Raw genomic sequence first — 18,428 nt, 5'->3', positions numbered from 1 at the left:
CCAAGTACTGTAGCCGGAGTGGAGCGAGAGCCATTCAGGAAGAAGTAATGGGCTCACACTCTGAGTGTAATTCACACCCAAGACTGATGCTCACACAGGCTCACTGCGTCTGGGCTGGCTTCCCAGCCGAGAAACAACCAAAGAGAATGAGAAACACAACACATGCAATTCTCCTGATTTAGTCCCAAAGACTGACTAAGCCATCAGAGCTTGTTCCCCCCAAACCCTAAGACTCCTCGTGTACTGCACAGGAGCCTTTCTTCCAGAACCAGTGGATGGGCTTAGCACCTCTACCAGCCCAGTTCTGGAGAGAGAGGGAGTGCAGTCTGAGGACTGGAATGCCCTCTGCCTTCTCTAGCACAGAAATGTGCTACTGGCATTTGCAGAGACAAGCAAATGTTGTATGTGTGCTCTTAACCTCTATTTTAACGTCTCCAACAATCTAGTGGTTAATTAGCAATTTGCTGCCCACCAATATGCAAATGAATGACAAGCAAAAGCCCTCCGCATCTGTAATTATTTTGCTGATTTACAAGCCACTCTCCTCTCTGTGTAGGTTTTTCTGTGTGTGTGCATTCATGCATCAGGGATTTCATTATTTTTAGAAGCATACTCCGTACACTTTTATGCTTTAATATTTTCAGGCTTCAGTAATTACAGTATTATAGATATACATACATTTTTTCCCCCTCAACTCCAAAAGCATTTATTTGTCAGGAATGCTTCTTCTCTGATAAAGAGTGGAGAGTCAGATTTATCAAGGGGCTGAAATCCAAACTGCAGAGAGAGTCGGAGCACAAGATTGAAAGATGCACGTTTCTGCTGTTGCCAAACCCTTATCTGGAATCGGAGGAGTCTTGTAATATTTGATTTTCTCCCAAGCAGCTCTGGTGAATCAAGCCGCGATCTGCGTTATCCATCTGCTTACTTTGGAGCAGGGTGTTTTACTATTTGGCGGTTTAAATGCTTTACGTTTTTGCCAGCGCGTTAAGAAAGCCTCTCATGTTAAATTAAGTCAATTAATAAATGGAGACACATTAAGCAATCAATTTTGTCAGCCTATCTCCCCAGCATTATGTATGGTTGGCTGTAATCACAAGATAAATGCAATGTGCTGATCTATGGTAATGTTCAATAATACATTCTCCGCCAGGCTCAATTCATCAGGGAGTTTCGGTAGGGAAGGCATTTGTTATTGGCTGTCTCTGCACCTCAAGGATAACATTTCTGTCCTTTTGATTGGCCGCCTCACTGCTGCAAGATTCTAACCGTCTTATTTTGATGATGAATACGAAAGCACAGTAAGCCGGGCTGGAGCGTAGCGTCTCAGGGGCTGCGCTCCTTCCAGAGCCCAAGGACTTACAGCTTCCTCCGCTGCCTTCCTGTGCCAACAACCCCCCCCAAAAAAGTTGTGATGCTTTTCTTCACCCAGTGCTTTGGGGCTGTGTTAGATCTCATTCACCTCCGCTTTCAGCACTACAAGGCTAAACGGGTGTTCGCCGCCGCTGGGCAACTTGTCTGCGTTGTAAACCCCACGCACAACCTAAAGGTGAGTGGCTCTCTCGCGCTTGATGTTCCCGCGGCTTGGGTTCAAGTCCACCCTCCGGGGGCGTCTGTGACCCTCCCGCGAGCGCGGGGAACTCGCGGCAAAGGCTGGTCCACTGGCGCCAGGACGGTGTTGGGTACCCGGGGCCGGGGCCTCGGGGCTCATTCTCCCTCTCTTGGTGGTTGCATGCTCTCGGCGACAGTGTGTTGTTTCCCCGACTGGCAAGAGCAACTGGAGTGAGAGTGTTTTTTTTTTTTTTTCCACGCTGTCAGCCTAGGAGTGGGGCGGAGGTCAGAAGTGAGGGCGGTGGACAGAGCAGGGGGCTTGCCCCTCTCTCTCCCAAATATTTGTGGGCAAGTGTTTAGGAGACAGGATTTGAAAAGTTATTCAAATCGCAGTCTGTCCCACGTGCTGGAAAGGCAGGCGAGCACACGGATTTAGGAAGCTCCTCTGGCTGCCACTGAAGTAACTGGGGTCGGAGTGGGGGGACAGGAACCCCGAGGCAGGGATCTGGGAGTTGGGGAGAGGGCTCCTTCTTCAGAGTGTTTTCCCCTTGTGCTCAGACTCGGCGTGAGTGGGGATCGGGGGGCGGGGATGTCGGGAGGAGTTTGTCTTCTTTCCTTCCTTCGAGCTAGATGCGCCCGGTGCGCGGAGGACAGGAGGGGCAGATTTGCTTCAAGAGTATCGAAATGAAACCGGCCCCGAGCTGCCACTGCCCGAATCACCGCAGGCGCTGCGGGTGCCTCTTTGCTGTGGCCGCCCGCCCGGCTGCGCTTCCGACGCCGCTGCCGCTGCGTTTGTGCCTTTAGGTCAATGCCCTTTAAGAGAACAGCCAAAATAAGGGCTGGAGGGACCGCTTCACATCACCGCCAAGGCTGGGGGAAATGAATGCAGAGCCCCTGGCTAGGGGAGGCAGGGGAGACGGGAAGGTAGGGCGGGAGCGGCGGTGCGAGGGCGCAGCTGAACTCCCCCCAGTGTGAAAGTCTGAGCCCAATGGGCTCTGTCCCCAAATAAACAATGGACTCGTTTGGGAGTTGCTTTCCTGTCCTCATTATACCCAAGGCGGAGTGACGGGGGAAGGGCACGTCTGCAGCTGAGCCACGGAATAGTCTCTGCCAGAATAGAACTGTCATTCTGACCACTGCTGCTGGGCGATGTTGCTTGTTGCTCATCACTTTATAAACTCTCTTCGGCTGGAGCCCTGCAGGCCAGTGCTGAAGGATGCCTCCCTGCAACACCCCCACCCCCGCTTCCCCACAATTCCTGGAAGTCCTCAGGAGGGACAGCTGCCTGGAGCCCCTGGGGCCATATGCCAAGGCCACTCCTGGATGGAGGGGTGATGCGCTACTCTGGGACAGCTATGGTGCTCCTGACCTAGGAACCGGCTTTCCGCGGTCCCCAAGCTGTGACTAATACCATCTCCCTCAACCACTCAGCCTCCCCAATTGCAATCCCTCCTTCTCTCACTCTCTCTCTCCCTTTCTCCCTCCTCCCCTCCCCTCCTCTCTCTTCCCCTCATTCTCCTATTTTCTTTTTCCCTTCATGGCTTACTTTTATAAATGAGAATTCACCCCCAGTCATCCTTGGCAAAGCGAGTGTATGATGTACCTATTAAAATATGATGCTGAATTCCATTTTATGGCCACTTTTGAGACCGCATTCAAACTCCCATTGTTTTGTCGCTTTAGTTTTCCCTGTGGCAAGAAATTTTGTTTATTCCTGTTTCGCATTTTAAAACCTTTACAAATTTTTTATGAGACTTAGCATTTCCAAAGTTTGAATTTGGATGGTTCGTTGGCTGCAGCAGGTGACGGAGGGGAAGAAGGGTGCTAAGATCTTGGTGTGGGGTGGAGTGAAAAGCATCTGTGTGTATGTTTCAGTGATGTCAGCCTGGATATTGACAGGTAGTCCTGCTGCCCGGACTCAGGAGTCCAGAGTCAGTGTCGGAGTCCTTGGGTCAGTGCTGACTAGCTGTGTGACCTTGAAGGACTCGATGTCTCTGAGCCTTCCCTCCCTCACCTGCAAAATGAACCTATGTATCTTTAGCCTGCCTCCTCCACGACTCTGTGAGGCTGAAAAAGAGATGATACTCAAGGTAGTTGTGCTTTATAACGGTCTCCTCCGAAAAAAGATTACATTATCGTACATAATTTGTACGGTTCCATTAGGAACTTCAAAAGTTATCACTTAAAGCCTTCAGCCAACTTAGTAACATAAAAATAGGTGACATATGCTTTGAGAGGCTATTTCCCATGGCTCACTTTTTCACATACATTCTCATTTGGCTTTTCATTTCCTATAAAAAGCCACTTAGAGAGTTTGCTCAGATGAGTGTCACTGCAGAAAAACAAATCAAATCGACGGCCGCTAATGTTACCAGGAGTTGCAGCAGGACACACAGGATTTACAGAGGCTGTACCAGGCGGAGACAGACTTCCGCATCCCAGGTTGCCCCTGGGGAGGTCTCATCCAGGCTCCAGGTGGCCCATCAGGTAAGTTTTACCTGCTTCTCAAACCTGAGGGCTAACAACCCTTTGGAGCTTATAAAGGAACAGTTCTCTAGGAGCATTGCTGCCCCATCACTGATGTTAAAAAATGCATAAAACCTCGAAAGAAATTGCTCCTTCTCAGCATTCCTTTCCATAGGCAGACCACAGAAGTATGCCTCAGATGTAATAAGCTGTGATCCACATAGGAAGAAAAATTCTTCTTTTAAAGAAAAAAAAAAAAAAGCTGTGGCAATGTTAACCCAGAATAGCTATTGATCTGTGGTGCCTCCCCGCATTTTGTATGACAGGCTGGTACATAAAATGGTGACGAAGGACAGAGAGGCTGCAACCTTGCTTTCAATTTTCTAGGTTGCATATTGCTACAAAGAGGGCTGGGAAGCCTGTGTTTTTCTTTGTGGAAGCATTTTTTGCACTTTGTCCTTTCCTGAGAATGCTAGCAGTACTTTACGACCTGAGGCAAGTGCTGAGTTATAATCAAAATTCACTTACTGAGCAGACAAAATTGTGTATTTACCATGCTTCTATGGGTCACCTTCATTCTCAATTTTATTATGGCGATTACTCGGTAACCTGGGATTCCTTCAAGCAAGCTGATGCCTTTCCCTCTAAGTGGAAGGCAGAAGCCTTCCTGGGGGATGCAGACAACCCAGTTAAAGCCATTACACTCCTTAAGCCCACCCTGTTTTAAAGGGGTGTTTAGAGTCGCTGGCCTGGAATAGGAGGGTTTTCTGCTTCAAGAAGAATCCATAGCAGAGCTGGCTCTGTGGACTGCAAATGGCACTCCGTGTTGCCCTGTGTCTGTCTGTCTGTCTCTGCCTACAGGGATGGCTCCTTAAAGGGACCCGGGCCCCCACTTCTCCTTCCCACCCCATGAAAAGGGACCACCAAGGAGCCGGTGACCTTGGCTGGCTGCCATCTGCTTCCCCATTCATGGAGGTCACTGAAATGTGGCCCACGGGCTGCAGGCTGGCACCGGGGAGGGTGCGGACTCCTGGTCCTGATTCAGCACTGCTTTCTCCCTCGTGTCCTTTGCTTGTTTCCAAACCAGGAAAGCCTTTCTCTCCTGGCCCCTCTCCCATCGACACTCGCTGCTTGTACAATGCCCTGCCCCGGGCAGCCCTCCCTGCTTCTGTCCCATCCCCAGAGGTGCCCTTTGAGGGGTGACCTGGCCAGTCTCTGCACCCAGGCCTCTCTAGGGAAGGGTCTGTAGTGGCAGCCAGACCCCTCTAGGGTCAGTGCTCAGCGCTTCCCAAGCGGACAGGCGCTGAGCTGAGGCTGGCTGGGCGACTTCCTCCCTGTAGCCACAGTGCTTGATAAACGAGGTTCTGAAAGAAGTCTAGCAAAACACTTTCTGGCAGACTTCCAAAAGGCCCCCACCAGGGCCAATGTCATTGCTGAGACCCCCAGTGCCCTCCCCGGCACCCAGACCCGAGGGCGGAACCTCTCCCACCTCTCCTGGAAGGCTATTCATACCTCCATCCAGCCGGTCCAGTCCCTGGAGCTCTTTTCGATTATTACCCGTTAACCTTGAGTTGACAGACAAACAGACGGACACACACACACACACTCACAGTCACACACACAGTGGGAAGGGCATATGGGACAATGACGGCTTTAATTTGTGCCTGACAGATACTAAATCTAAAATTAGGGCATTTTAGTACCATCACTTAAAGCATCCATGTGCCTTTCATTCTAAGACCAACCCTTATGGATGAATGTGTTCTGAGTGATGGTGGAGCTGGTGGGCTGGGGATCATCAAAGGAGGGAGCTGAGGAGAGGCGGGGGGGGGGGGCAAGGGCAACCCTCACCTCTACCGTTCATGGGCTGATCTTTGGAGATCCCGCGCCTGCCCTGGGGCTTTCACTAACTCTGCTTGACATAGCATGGCAGGCAGCTGAAGGAACGCTAAAGACATGAACATCGTTTTTAGAGGTTTAGAGGTGGTCCTGGAGTATTCAGCCTGAATAACTAGTTTAAGGCAGTTAAAGGCTTCCGATAAGATTGTTTCATAGGCAGGGTGTGGGTTGCTCAGCTCTTCCTGACACAGCCATGTCTGAGGGTCGCATCCCCAGTCTTCCGGACATTTCACCATCTTCCTTTGCTGCCCAGGCTGGAGGCTCTTCACAGCTCCAACAGCACCGTAGACGGGGGCGGGGGAAGGCTGAGGGAGGAGCTGAGCTGGCTGTCCTCATTCTGTGAGTGTTATTCTAAAGGCTTTCCCTTGCTGCCTCCTCCAGCCCTTTGGTTTCTGTGAATATCATAAGACACTCGACACTGTAGGCACAGAGCAGTCATGCGGCTTTTCTGGTTAATGGTGATTGCAAATGAGGCTCCTGAGTCATATAACTGGAGGCGCGAGCCCCGAGCAGCCATTCGGTTAGCAGCGTGCTGGTGACGGGGAAGCAGGGGAGGCTGGAGCTGGCGCAGAGGTGATGTGAGCCCCTTGCCTCCGTACTGCATTTATCCGGCAGCCCCAGAGCAAATTTTGTGGCTCTCCCTTCACCATGGTCCCTCAAGCTGCAGGGACTATTTGGAAGAAATGAGAAAACTGAGACTGAACACTTTTTTTGAAATCCACAGAGAGGTCAGAGTTATTTGGATGGCTACCCTGGGGCAAGGCAGAACGTTTCTCTAGCAATTAACAATAAGAAAAAAAAAAAAATTAACTGTCTGGGGTGGTATTTTACTCTTAGCAAAGTCATCTGGACTCAACCAACTCTGTTCCCCAAAGGGGAAGGGTGGCCTGTTTAGACACAAAGTGCCACGTGGAAGGGGTTACCTGGAGAACGGAGCTCCGTTCTCTATGGCTCAGAGAGTGACGGGGAGAATGTCAGAACTGGGAGCCTGAACCGTCTTAGTTTACAGTTGAGGAAACGGAGGCCAGAGAGGGGAATGACTTGTATTTGGTTCCTACGGCTGCTGTAACAAATTACCACAAATGGGGCAGCTGAAAATCAGAGTGATCTATTTCTCAGAGAAATCAGGAGGCTGGAAGTCCAAAATCAAGGTGTCAGCAGGGCCAGGCCTCTCCAAGGCTCCAAGGAAGAGTCTGTCCCTTGCCTCATCTGGCTTCTGAGAACTCCACGTGCTTTTAGGCTTGTGGCCACATCCTTCCAATCTCTGCCTCTGGGGTCACATGGCCTCCTTCTCTCCTTTGTGTGTACATCTTATAAGGATACAGGTTATTGCACTTAGGGCCTCCTTGGGTGATCCAGGATAAGCTTCTCATTGCAAGATCCTTAATTTAATCTCACCTTCGGTCATATAATATTCACTGTCTTGCTAGTTAAGGTAATATTCACAGGTTCCAGGCATTAGGATGTGAATCTATCTTTTCAACCCACTACTCGACTTTTGCAGAGTCAACCTATTTAGTGGCAGAATTTAGGAACCAGAAGTCGGCTCTCCTGATGTCAGACCTAGATCCCCTGCACTGCCCCAGGCTGCCTTCCAATTAGCCCTAACTAAATATCCCTTGCATGCTGTGGAAGCAGAAAATTGCGGGAACCCCCCTTCCTGCACCCCATCAGGCCCTGGCCAGCAGTGTGACCCCATGGGCTGCACCACACACCCACCATCTCCCCTTTGTCAGATCCACATTTCAATTTGGAGCCTCTCCGTCCTCCTCCCTTATTCTCCTTCCCCCTCCATAAATCTTCTTCCCTTTTCTTTTCTGAATTATTTTAAAAACAATATAATTAACATGGATGCATGCACATCATATTTAAAAATCACATGGAAAGAGATACACTGTCAAAAGCATAGAGCATAGGGAATTCCCTGGCGGTCTAGTGGTTAGGACTCCACGGTTTTACTGCTGAGGGCCTGGGTTCAATCCCTGGTCGGGGAACTAAGGTCCTGCAAGCCACGAGGCCAAAAAAAAAAAAAAGCATAGAGCATTATATTTTGCCCTTAGTACATATTTTATAAATCCACCAGGTCAATATGGGGAGAAGCAGTGGGTGTAGGAAAAAAACATGGGCTTTGGGGAAGACAGGTCTGAACTCAAATCCAGGCTGTGCCATTGGCCGATGTGTGACTTTGAACAAATGACTGCCTCTCAGAGGCTCCATTTCCTCCTCTATAAAAAGGACAAAAGAATGCCCACCTTGTGACCACCTAGAGGGGTGGGATAGGGAGGGTGGGAGGGAGACACAAGCGGGAGGGGATATGGGGATATATGTATACATATAGCTGATTCACTTTGTTATACAGCAGAAACTAACACACCATTGTAAAGCAATTATACTCCAATAAAGATGTTAAAAAAAAAACAAAAACGCCCACCTTCTATGGCCGCTGCAGGCGTAAATGAGTTCACAGAAGGAAAATGTCTACCACAGAGAGAGTAGATAAATAGTAGCAGTTATTGTCAACACGGGTCATTACGATAAAAACTAAAAGCCACTCCTGGGAAGTTAGAGTCAACTCCCCAAAACCCCACCTTCCGTCTTTCTCCGCCTCTCCTCCCTCCCGGCAGGCCTCGGTGCTTGCTGTTCCTTGGTATCCGTGAATTGCCCTTGGCCTTGAAGAGATTTTGAACGGAACCATTTCTTGCCTTACGTAAAAGTCAGATTTGTCCTTACTGCCTAACTTCAGAGAAAGCCCTGAACCCTGCTTGGGTTCTGAGCCCTGAAGTGCAATGGGAGAGGAGGAGCTGGGGCTGGGAGGACACGTGTGCCTGCGGTGGAACAGGGGCTGAGGACCTGGTGCCCGTCATCGGAGCCAGGAGCCGTGTGGATGAGGCCCCTTTTCCTCCCACCCCGGGAACGGGCCCTCGTGACTTATGCATGCTTTCTTTTCATTAGAGGCAGCTGACTAAGCACAGGGGCAAGCGGCCCTGTGAGGGGCACCTGATCCTTAGGGCGTGGGTCTGAGGCTGAGTGACACCGCTGAGAGATGCAGCGGGGTGGGGAGAGGTAGGTGGGCAAAACCTGCAAGCCCCCTGGGAGACTGGATATTTTCTCTCTGCCCTTCAGTTCATTCTGCCTTGAGGAAGTAGCTTCCCTCTGAGCTGGGCAGGATGAAGGGGGTTGATGCTTAATGGAGGATGCAGCCCCTGGCATCAAGGGCAGGTGAGGGGTGCTCTGACCTTTCTAAGCCAAGAAAGAATTCCTGGATCCCACTGTCATCGGACACTTTTTAAAAAGCACGGAGGTAGGCCACAGGGCTGAGTTCCCTTACTCCAACCTGAGTTTCTACACACACACACACACACACACACACACACACACACACACAGAGTCAGTGAAGGTTCTGAGATGCCAACCTGTTTGTACCCTGAGTGGTCTCTGAATAGCACAAGATCACAGGGTACAGGGCTCCCCTGGTGGCACAGTGGTTAAGAATCCATCTGCCAACACAGGGGACACGGGTTCAATCCCTGGTCCGGGAAGATCTCACATGCCGCGGAGCAACTAAGTCTGTGCGCCACAACTACTGAGCCTGAGCTCTAGAGCCTGTAAGACACAACTACTGAGCCCACGTGCCACACTACTAAAGCCCACTCACCTAGAGCCCGTGCTCCACAACAAGAGAAGCCACCACAATAAAAAGCCTGCACACAGCAAGAAAGAGTAGACCCCACTCGCCCCAACTAAAGCCCACGTGCAGCAACGAAGACCCAATGCAGCCAAAAAAAAATATATATATATATATATGTGTGTGTGTGTATATATATATATATATATATATATATATATGTATGTATAAAGATCACAGGGTACGAAGCCCACTGGATGGGGAAAACTGGTCCCCAGCACTGTGGAAGAAAGCACGGAGATGGACAAGATCCCTCTCCCCAGCCCAACCTGTAACTGACCACTCCAGCCTCAGGAAAGAGGTAAAAGGGGGAAGTCAGTGATGGGTGAGAAACGAGGAACATTCTAGCTGAGGTCCTGGAATATGGGCTTTGGAGTCAGACTGATCTGGGTTTGAATCCAGTGCTGTCACTTGCCTGGAGTAATCTCTTTGACTTCCCTAAGCCCGCATTTCCTCAACTATAAAATGACTGTTCTGAAGGTGAAATATCGTGATATACATAAAGTGCTTACCATAGCACCCAGCACCTAACACACACTCCATAAATGGTAACCATCACTGCTAGTAAGTGGAGTCCCTTAGAGATGTTACCTGATGCACAAGATGTGACCAAGATTCTTTTGCCCAACTTGTATGAGTGATCAAACTTCTACTCAAACTGGATGTTGGGGGAAAGAGAGGGATGGGTCAGCAGTAACAGGACCTGTCTGTTGAGTGACCAAGATTTTGAGCATGGCAGGTCCAAGCTCAGAGAACCAGAGCCATGCTCCAGTTCCAGGTCCTGGTCTAACAGATGAGGCCCAAAGGGGTGATGCCCAAGGTCACAGCTGATAAGGGGCAGGGTCCACTGCTCTACCTGTGCCACCACACTGCTGGGGGGTAGGGGCGTTCGATAAGGATGCTGCCTGTCTACTATGACCCATACACACTGGGCATCTTCCCAAGGGGTACCTGTCCTCAGGACCTTGGCAAGGTATAAACCAGCCGGGTGAGAGTGGGGCGTTAAAAAGGCAATGTCCCTCATGTCTCTAGTGCTGGCACAAATACATAGCGAGTGACTGAGATGAGGCTCTACGTGAAATCACCTAAGCCAGGAAGCCATAACCCCAGGCTTTCACATAGCAGGGTGGATCAAGTTCTGCTACAAAAGGCTGCATTTTCATCTTGACCTTGGCCCCAGGATGAAAGCACCATCAGAAACCAGCCTAATGTTTTTAGCAGAAGAACAAAGGTCTTGTGGATAATTTAGAATTGTGGTGTAACAGGAAATAGCAGTTTTACTTGCAACATGCTGTATCTCAATAATTCCTTGGTCCTTTAATGGATGTTTAATCATGAACCGGTGATTAGGAGGGAGCTGTGAGCCACAGAGCTATCTCCAGGTGGCACCGAGAACTCCAGCCAGGAGACACTGGCCTGTGGAAGGGACAGGGCCCCACAGGACGAAACTGGAGAGTGTCCTCTATGGAAGGGAAAGGCCATCGCAGACCACATTTGGGGACGGAAGACGGGGTTAGCATGGCATTAGGAAGGCTCCACAGAAACAGAACCAAATCAGATCAATACCAGGTTTTACAAAAGACTGGCCAGCCCATCTAGCGATCTGCCCAGCTTTGCAGCCAATGCCATGGTCCCTCAGATCTAATTCCTACGACTTCACCAAGGATGTGCTGGGAAGTCCCAGGCAAGTAGTCACTCAGAACCTCGCGTTCCCTTTCTATAAATTAGAGGTATATTGTGACTTAGGCTAAGCTGGCTACATATCCTGAAATCCACAGACTGTCGTTTTCTGCTGTCACAGTTATGCACACAATAATAACAACAATGATCAGAACAACCACAAAATAGCTACCATTTATTGAAGGCGTGCTATGTCCAGGAACTGTGTTAAATGCTATGCATTTGATTCTCCCTTGGAAATAGTATATTATCATTCTATCAAAGCAAAGGAAAGGTAAAGCACTTACTCACTCTTACACAACTGTTTGTGGCGGAGCCGTTTAAAATTAAAATTCTGCGCTTTTAAGCACTTCTTGGTATGTCATCCCTCAGTGTTCTCTTTTCACAACAAACAACTGGCCATAGGACTAATATTGAGTATATTATATTTCATTTAAAAATACTGAGCTAAGATCCTGTCTCATTCACCCTCTGTCTGCATACGTCAAACACACACAGACGCCCCAGCTCTTGGGGGCCGATCCTGGGAGGCATGCTCTAGGCTCCCCAGGGCTGCCTGGTGGAATGGAGCCCTGTGGCCAATGGCAGTGACTCTGTCCCTTCCTCCTGCTTCCTGGAATCACTTCCCAAATAAACCACTGCATCCAAGTTTTTATCTCAGGCTCTACTTTGGGGGAACCCAAGTTAAAACTACATATGTGTATACGTTTTTTGTTTTTTGTTTTTTTTGCGGTACACGGGCCTCTCACCATTGTGGCCTCTCCCGTTGCGGAGCACAGGCTCCGGACGCGCAGGCTCAGCAGCCATGGCTCACGGGCCCAGCTGCTCCGCGGCACGTGGGATCTTCCCGGACCGGGGCACGAACCCGTGTCCTCTGCATCGGCAGGCGGACTCTCAACCACTGTGCCACCAGGGAAGCCCTGTGTATATGTTTTTGAATTAGCTCACGTTTATTGAGCACTCACTAAGTGCTAAGTGTGATGCTAAGCGATGTACCTGAATTGCCTTTTAAAAAATCCTCAGAACTACGCCGACAATCTATCCCCAAATTACACACAAGGAAGCTGAAGCACAGAGAGATTAAGTAACTTGTCCAAGGATGCAGCCAATCAGTGGTAGAGTTTAGCTGGTGCTTTTAATCTTTGTTAAGCTGTCTCTCCCTCTCGGTCACAGAACTGCTTACCTGGAAGCTTCTACAAAGAGCCTAGCCTTCCAATTCAGGCTTGATAAAAATTACGATTTGCATAAAATACTTGAAGGAAATCTTGGCAACAACTTTATTTAAGTGCACGACTCAAAATTATCCTGCAGAAAAGGAAGTTTGTGCTCCATGATCGTTTATTTATTTATTTTTTTGCGGGACGCGAGCCTCTCACTGCCGTGGCCCCTCCTGCCGCGGAGCACAGGCTCCAGACGCGCAGGCTCAGCGGCCATGGCTCACGGGCCCAGCTGCTCCGCGGCACGCGGGATCCTCCCGGACCGGGGCACGAACCCGCGTCCCTCGCATCGGCAGGCAGACTCGCAACCACTGCGCCACCAGGGAAGCCCCTATGATCATTTTTCTAAATGGGTTACATGGTTGGACAGGAGGACAGAGCATCTGAAACCAGCACTGACCCCCAAATCTGGGACATGTGATCGTCTTGTCAATTCCCCACTTGCTTCTCAATGACAGTGGGAACTAGTTGACCACGTCAGAAATGAAAACGTTCTCTAAGCACTGGGATAGCACTAAACGGGTCACTTTTTCTCTGAGAAAAGAAGAAATCTTTTTATACAAAAGCAAAAATGTCCTTCAAGAGAATGTGGCTCTTACCCTGTCACACCAGTTCTCTGAGAGATCCACAGGCCTTTGAAGTTTCCTTTCCCATTAGCAGCCATACTTTATTACTAAATTTATTTTCTTAAACTAAAAGCGAAGAGGAACGCAATTTTAAGGACCATTTTCTACCTCACTTAACTGAGCCTCTACCTTGATTAGGGGAAGGGTCGACCGTTCCCCCTAACGCTCTTCAAACATTTCCTTTTTCCAAAACTGCCGTGGGAAGAACCGAGTTGAGGGAGGTGTCCAGGTGAGAGGTGAGCTTCTGGGAGGACAGCGGAATGACGTTTGTGAGCCCTGTTTCCAGGGTACAAGCTGGAGCCGCGAGGGGCAGCGTCTATACTGACTTCAGCGGGCGTGAGGAAAACGCTCAGCCAGGCGCTGTGGAGGGGAGGCCACCAAGGTAATCCCCCAGGGGTCACCTCATCCAGCAGCTCCGACATCTGGGGAAAGTCACAGAGGCTGCAGAGGGCTCATGGGGGACACTGACACGAAGGAACTAAAGGAATTCTGTGAGGAAAGTGCCTCAGACTTGAGCGATGTGCCATCACCACCATTCCCAGCCCCGCATGACCCCTGCTCATCCCCACGGCCCTCGGGGTGACGGCCTGAAGGACCACAGCGGGGGCAGGGGGCTGGCACTGCAGGCACCTCTGCCGACCCCAGCCCTGCCCGGCCTCCCCATAAGCAGGAGAGCTGATGAGCGCGTGAAGAAGCCGCCTCATTGAAAGGACAGTCTCTTCAGCAAGTGGTGCTGGGAAAGCTGGACAGCCTCATGTACATCAATGAAGTTAGAAGACACCCTCATACCATACACACAAATAAACTCAAAGGGGCTTAAAGACTTAAATATAAGACACAACACCATAAAACTCCTAGAAAAGAACACAGACCAAAAAACTTTCTCTGACATAAATCGTAGCAATATTTTCTTACATGAGTCTCCCAAGGCAAAAGAAATAAAAACAAAAATAAACAAATGGGACCTAATCAAGCTTATAAACCTTTGCACAGCAAAGGAAACCATCAACAAAATGAAAAGACAACCTACAGATTGGGAGAAAATATTTGCAAACAATGTGACTGACAACGGCTTAATTTCCAAAATATACAAACAGCTCATAGAACTCAATATCAAAAAAACAAACAACCCAATCAAAAAATAGAAGGGCTTCCCTGGTGGCGCAGTGGTTGAGAGTCCATCTGCCGATGCAGGGGACACGAGTTCGTGCCCCGGTCCGGGAAGATCCCACGTGCCGCAGAGAGGCTGGGCCCGTGAGCCATGGCCGCTGAGCCTGCGCGTCTGGAGCCTGTGCTCCGCAACGGGAGAGGCCACAGCAGTGAGAGGGCCACGTACCGCAAAAAAAAAGTCAGAAGACCTAAATAGAAATTTCTCCAATGAAGACATACAGATGGCCAACAGGCACATGAAAAGATGGTCCACATCGCTAGTTATTAGAGAAATGCAAATCAAAACGACAATGAAGTATCACCTTACATGGGTCAGAATGGCCATCATCAAAAAGTCTACAAATAATAAATGCTGGAGAGGGTGTGGAGAAAAGGGTAGCCTCCTACACTGCTGGTGGGAATGTAAATTGGTGCAGCCACTATGGAAAACAGTATGGAGGGTCCTTAAAAAACTAAAAAATAGAACTACCATATGATCCAGCAATCCCACTCCTGGGTATATATCTGGAAAAGACAAAACCTCTAATTCAAAAAGATACATGCACCCTAATGTTCATAGCAGTGCTATTTACAATAGCCACGGCATGGAAGCAACCCAAGTGTCCATCAACAGATGAATAGATAAAGAAGATGCGGTACAGATACACAATGGAATATTACTCGGCCATAAAAAAGAATGAGATATTGTCATTTACGGCAACATGGATGGACCTAGAAATTATCATACTGAACGAAGTCAGACAGAGAAAGACAAATATTATATAATATTCCTTATATGTGGAATCTACAAAATAATACAAATGAACTTATTTACAAAACAGAAACAGACTCACAGACATAGAAAACAATCTTATGGTTACTAAAGGGGAAAGGGAGGGATGAATTAGGAGTATGGAATTAACAGATACACACTACTATATATAAAATAGATAAACAACAAGGTCCTACTGCATAGCACAGGGAACTATATTCAGTATCTTGTAATAAGCTGTAATGGAAAAGAATCTGAAAAAGAATATATATGTGTGTGTGTGTGTGTGTGTGTAACTGAATCATTTCGTCTACACCTGAAGCTAACACAATATTGTAAATCAACTATAGTTCAATTAAAACAAATAAGTAACAAAAGACAAAAAAATAGAAGCTGCCTCATGAAGCCCCAGTGATGCATCTGTTTATGGTAATTAAATAAAGCCAGTTGGACCCTTCTCAGCGTGCTTGCTGAAGTCGGTGCCAGACACCTGAGGCTCTCCAAGAACCCAAGAGAAATGAGAGCGGAAAGGCGGGCTCCCAGGCACTCACCACGGCTCCATGAAAATGCTCGGCCGAGGAGGCTTCCTCAGAACCGAGAGGCTGGAGCCCTTATCTGCGGTCTGGCTCCGTTCCCACGGGGTCTTAGGCAAGTCATTTAACCTTGGCTTCTCCATCTGTCAGGTGAGAGGTGACACTTGCTCTGCGCCTCCCTCCTGGGTGACCTTGGTGTGCGGAGGACCGCTCTTCACTGCTGACCTCATCCACACGTGGTCTCTTTTCAAAGGGGTTTGAGACAATTGAAGCCAAATGGTAGCGTGAACAGGTGAATAAAATGGAAGAAAAATGGAGGACGCAAGTAGTTAATTGGAAAGCTTAACCCATTTATCGTGACAGAAATTTAGTAGAAAAGTGAAATTCTACAGATGTATTTTAAACACCTCTCAGTGTACTGGAAAGATCATGGCCTTTGGACTCAGATGTGGTTTCAAATTTAGTTCCAATATTCATAGCTGTGTGACCCTTGGCAAGTGACAACCCCTCTGAGCTTCATTTTTCTTGTCTATAATAAGACAAATGCTGAGAAGCTGGTGGAGGATTAAATGTGACAAATACATGCGAAAGCACCTAGATCAGTGCCAAGCACGCAGTAGTACCCTCGTAGGCGTTGATTTCTTTTTGCCTTCCTTCCTTCCTCTTTTCATTTTTTTTTTCCATGGTAAATAAGGAAGTCTCCAGGAAACACTTCTGGCATTATTTGAATAGTGGGTTACAGGAAACTCTCTAAGAATGAGAAAGTTTGAAATTATGAAAGGAAGAGAGCCTTGTCATGCAGGGAAGGGAGAAATCTTCAAGATGAGAAATGACTCGGTTAACTTATCCAAAGTCACCAGATGAGTCTTTTACATTCTCTACATCATATTTTTGTTATCTGGGTGTAGAATTAATACAATAAGTTCTCTCTACAACTGAGCTCTCCCAAGGGTATCTGGGAGTAGAACAGGGAACCCTGGGAGGATGTTTTTTCCACGTGAAGCTGGGAAGACCAGGGGCAGGGTCACTGTTAGGGAGGGCAAGGGGTACAACTCCAGAGAGACGTGAAACTTTGCAACATCAGGACGCCTGGGCGGTCTAGGGGGCGCTAGAACCTGCCAGTCCCCTGTTCCTGGAGCTGGCACTGGACGGCAGACGTCTGCACATTTTCTACTAACCAATTAGAAAGTAAAGATGATAAATGCAGCTCCCTCTTGCACTCTGAGGTCACGTGGGTGTGTCCAGGCAGGCAAAGAGACAACCAGCAAAATACCAGGCAACTGGCTGGTATCGGGGATGCGCAGCAGCAGGAAGCAGCCCGTGCCGCCTCCTCTGTGTAGCCTGTCCTGATAACCTCTCTCCCCAGGGAGAATCAAACCTGTCTTGTCCACCTCAGCTGAACTGATGTTCCTCACAGCCCTCAGACTCTTCCATTCTATGCAACCATTTGCAGATCTCTGTCCCTGTCACACACGGTGAGACACCTCCCCCCCAAGGCTCTGTATACCCAGGCCTCACGTAAATGACCATTGCACACTAGGTGCTTGGTGAATGCGGGTCTAATTAATAAATGGAAGGCTCAGGACTGTAAGAACATGGTAAGGAAGCGGGAGAACTGAGCGGGTTAGCAAGACAGAGGTTCAAGGGCAGGAAAGAGACAAAGCCTGTCTCCTGAAGCCTACGCTAAGCTGGAAACTTATGAGGAGGACAGTCGGGTTACAAGGCCAGAGCTAGACGAGCAGTGAAATTTGGCCCAAGCCCCCGCAAGTCCCTCCTGCTTGAGGACAGTGTTGGGTTTCTGAGCCTGGACTGGGTCTGGGCTCACAGTTGGGGTCAGTGATTCAATCAAGTGTAGTGTGATGCTGAGGGAGGGACTCTGGAGCCACGCTGCCTGGGTTCAACCACTGCCTCTGCAGCTATAAGCTGTGCAACGTTGGACTTGCAACCTAGCTTTTTTCGGCCTCAGTTTTCCCATCTGTAAAATGGGAATCGTAACAGTAGTACTTGTATCCTAGGATTGTTGTAAGGGCTGTTGTTGTCATTACCAGATGCAAGGAGGGCACACTTAGTCCACAGGTCCTGACAGTGATGCAGTGTAAGAGGAAAGAGGAATCTCGTGGGTTCTGACTTCTATCCACTCTATTACAGCTGCTCTAACTTAAACTGGGTAGTTGATGATCTGCAGGTCAGTTCTCTCTCTACATGCTGCTGAAAAACGTTTTAAGGTCCACTTTGGGAGAGTCTGGGAGTCACTACCATGATGGTGCCACAGGTACTTTTAAAAGAACATGGGTTTGGGCTTGGTTTGCTGGTGTATTCAAATGAACCAGTGGGTTTTGTGGTTTAGGCTGTCTGTCTTTATATTCTACCTAAGAGGGACAAAAGAACATTAGAAAGCTCCTTTAGATGTTAAAGTTCCTTTTTGTTTTTAAAGGCACATTTACTATGAGCCAGGCACGCTGTTCTAATTACAAATATTAACTCACTGAATCCTCAAAATAACCCTGTGAAATAGGGCAATAACTATCACTAGTATACAGATGAAGAAAGAGGCAGAGAGAGGGTAAGCACTGTGTCCGCAGCCACACAGCACTGAGAGGTGGAGCCAGGAGCATGAACTCAGGAGCCTGGCCCCAGAGCTGCTCCGGTGTCTCCTGTTACACCTGTTATGCCAGAAGATCTAAGTTTAGGTAAATTCACAGGAAGGTAAGTGGGCCTCTCCCAGCCCAGGGTGGGTTGGGCTGCCTGATGGTGCTAGGGTAGCTCAGTCTTTCCTGCTGGAAGGAAAGGAGTATCCCACAGACCACATCAGACTCCCTGGGTTGACTCCAAGTGGCCCAGCTTTGGAAG

General features: G+C 48.8%; 1 protein-coding gene across 1 annotated transcript in view; it reads left to right on the top strand.

Moving 5' to 3' along the window:
- Nucleotides 1-1,414: 1,414 nt before the first annotated feature.
- SIAH3 (siah E3 ubiquitin protein ligase family member 3) overlaps nucleotides 1,415-18,428 on the top strand; it is a 72,937-nt gene continuing 55,923 nt past the window's right edge. Inside the window, exon 1 of the mRNA XM_089899290.1 lies at nucleotides 1,415-1,549. Within this exon, the coding sequence (XP_089755416.1) occupies nucleotides 1,415-1,549 (135 nt within the window). The remainder of the gene's footprint in view (nucleotides 1,550-18,428) is intronic.

Source organism: Delphinapterus leucas, chromosome 18 (assembly GCF_059928025.1).
Source record: "Delphinapterus leucas isolate spDelLeu-1000000601 "Yukka" chromosome 18, BTC_Dleu_Yukka2, whole genome shotgun sequence".
Lineage (NCBI taxonomy): Eukaryota > Metazoa > Chordata > Mammalia > Artiodactyla > Monodontidae > Delphinapterus > Delphinapterus leucas.
This window is presented reverse-complemented; position numbering and strand designations above follow the sequence as displayed.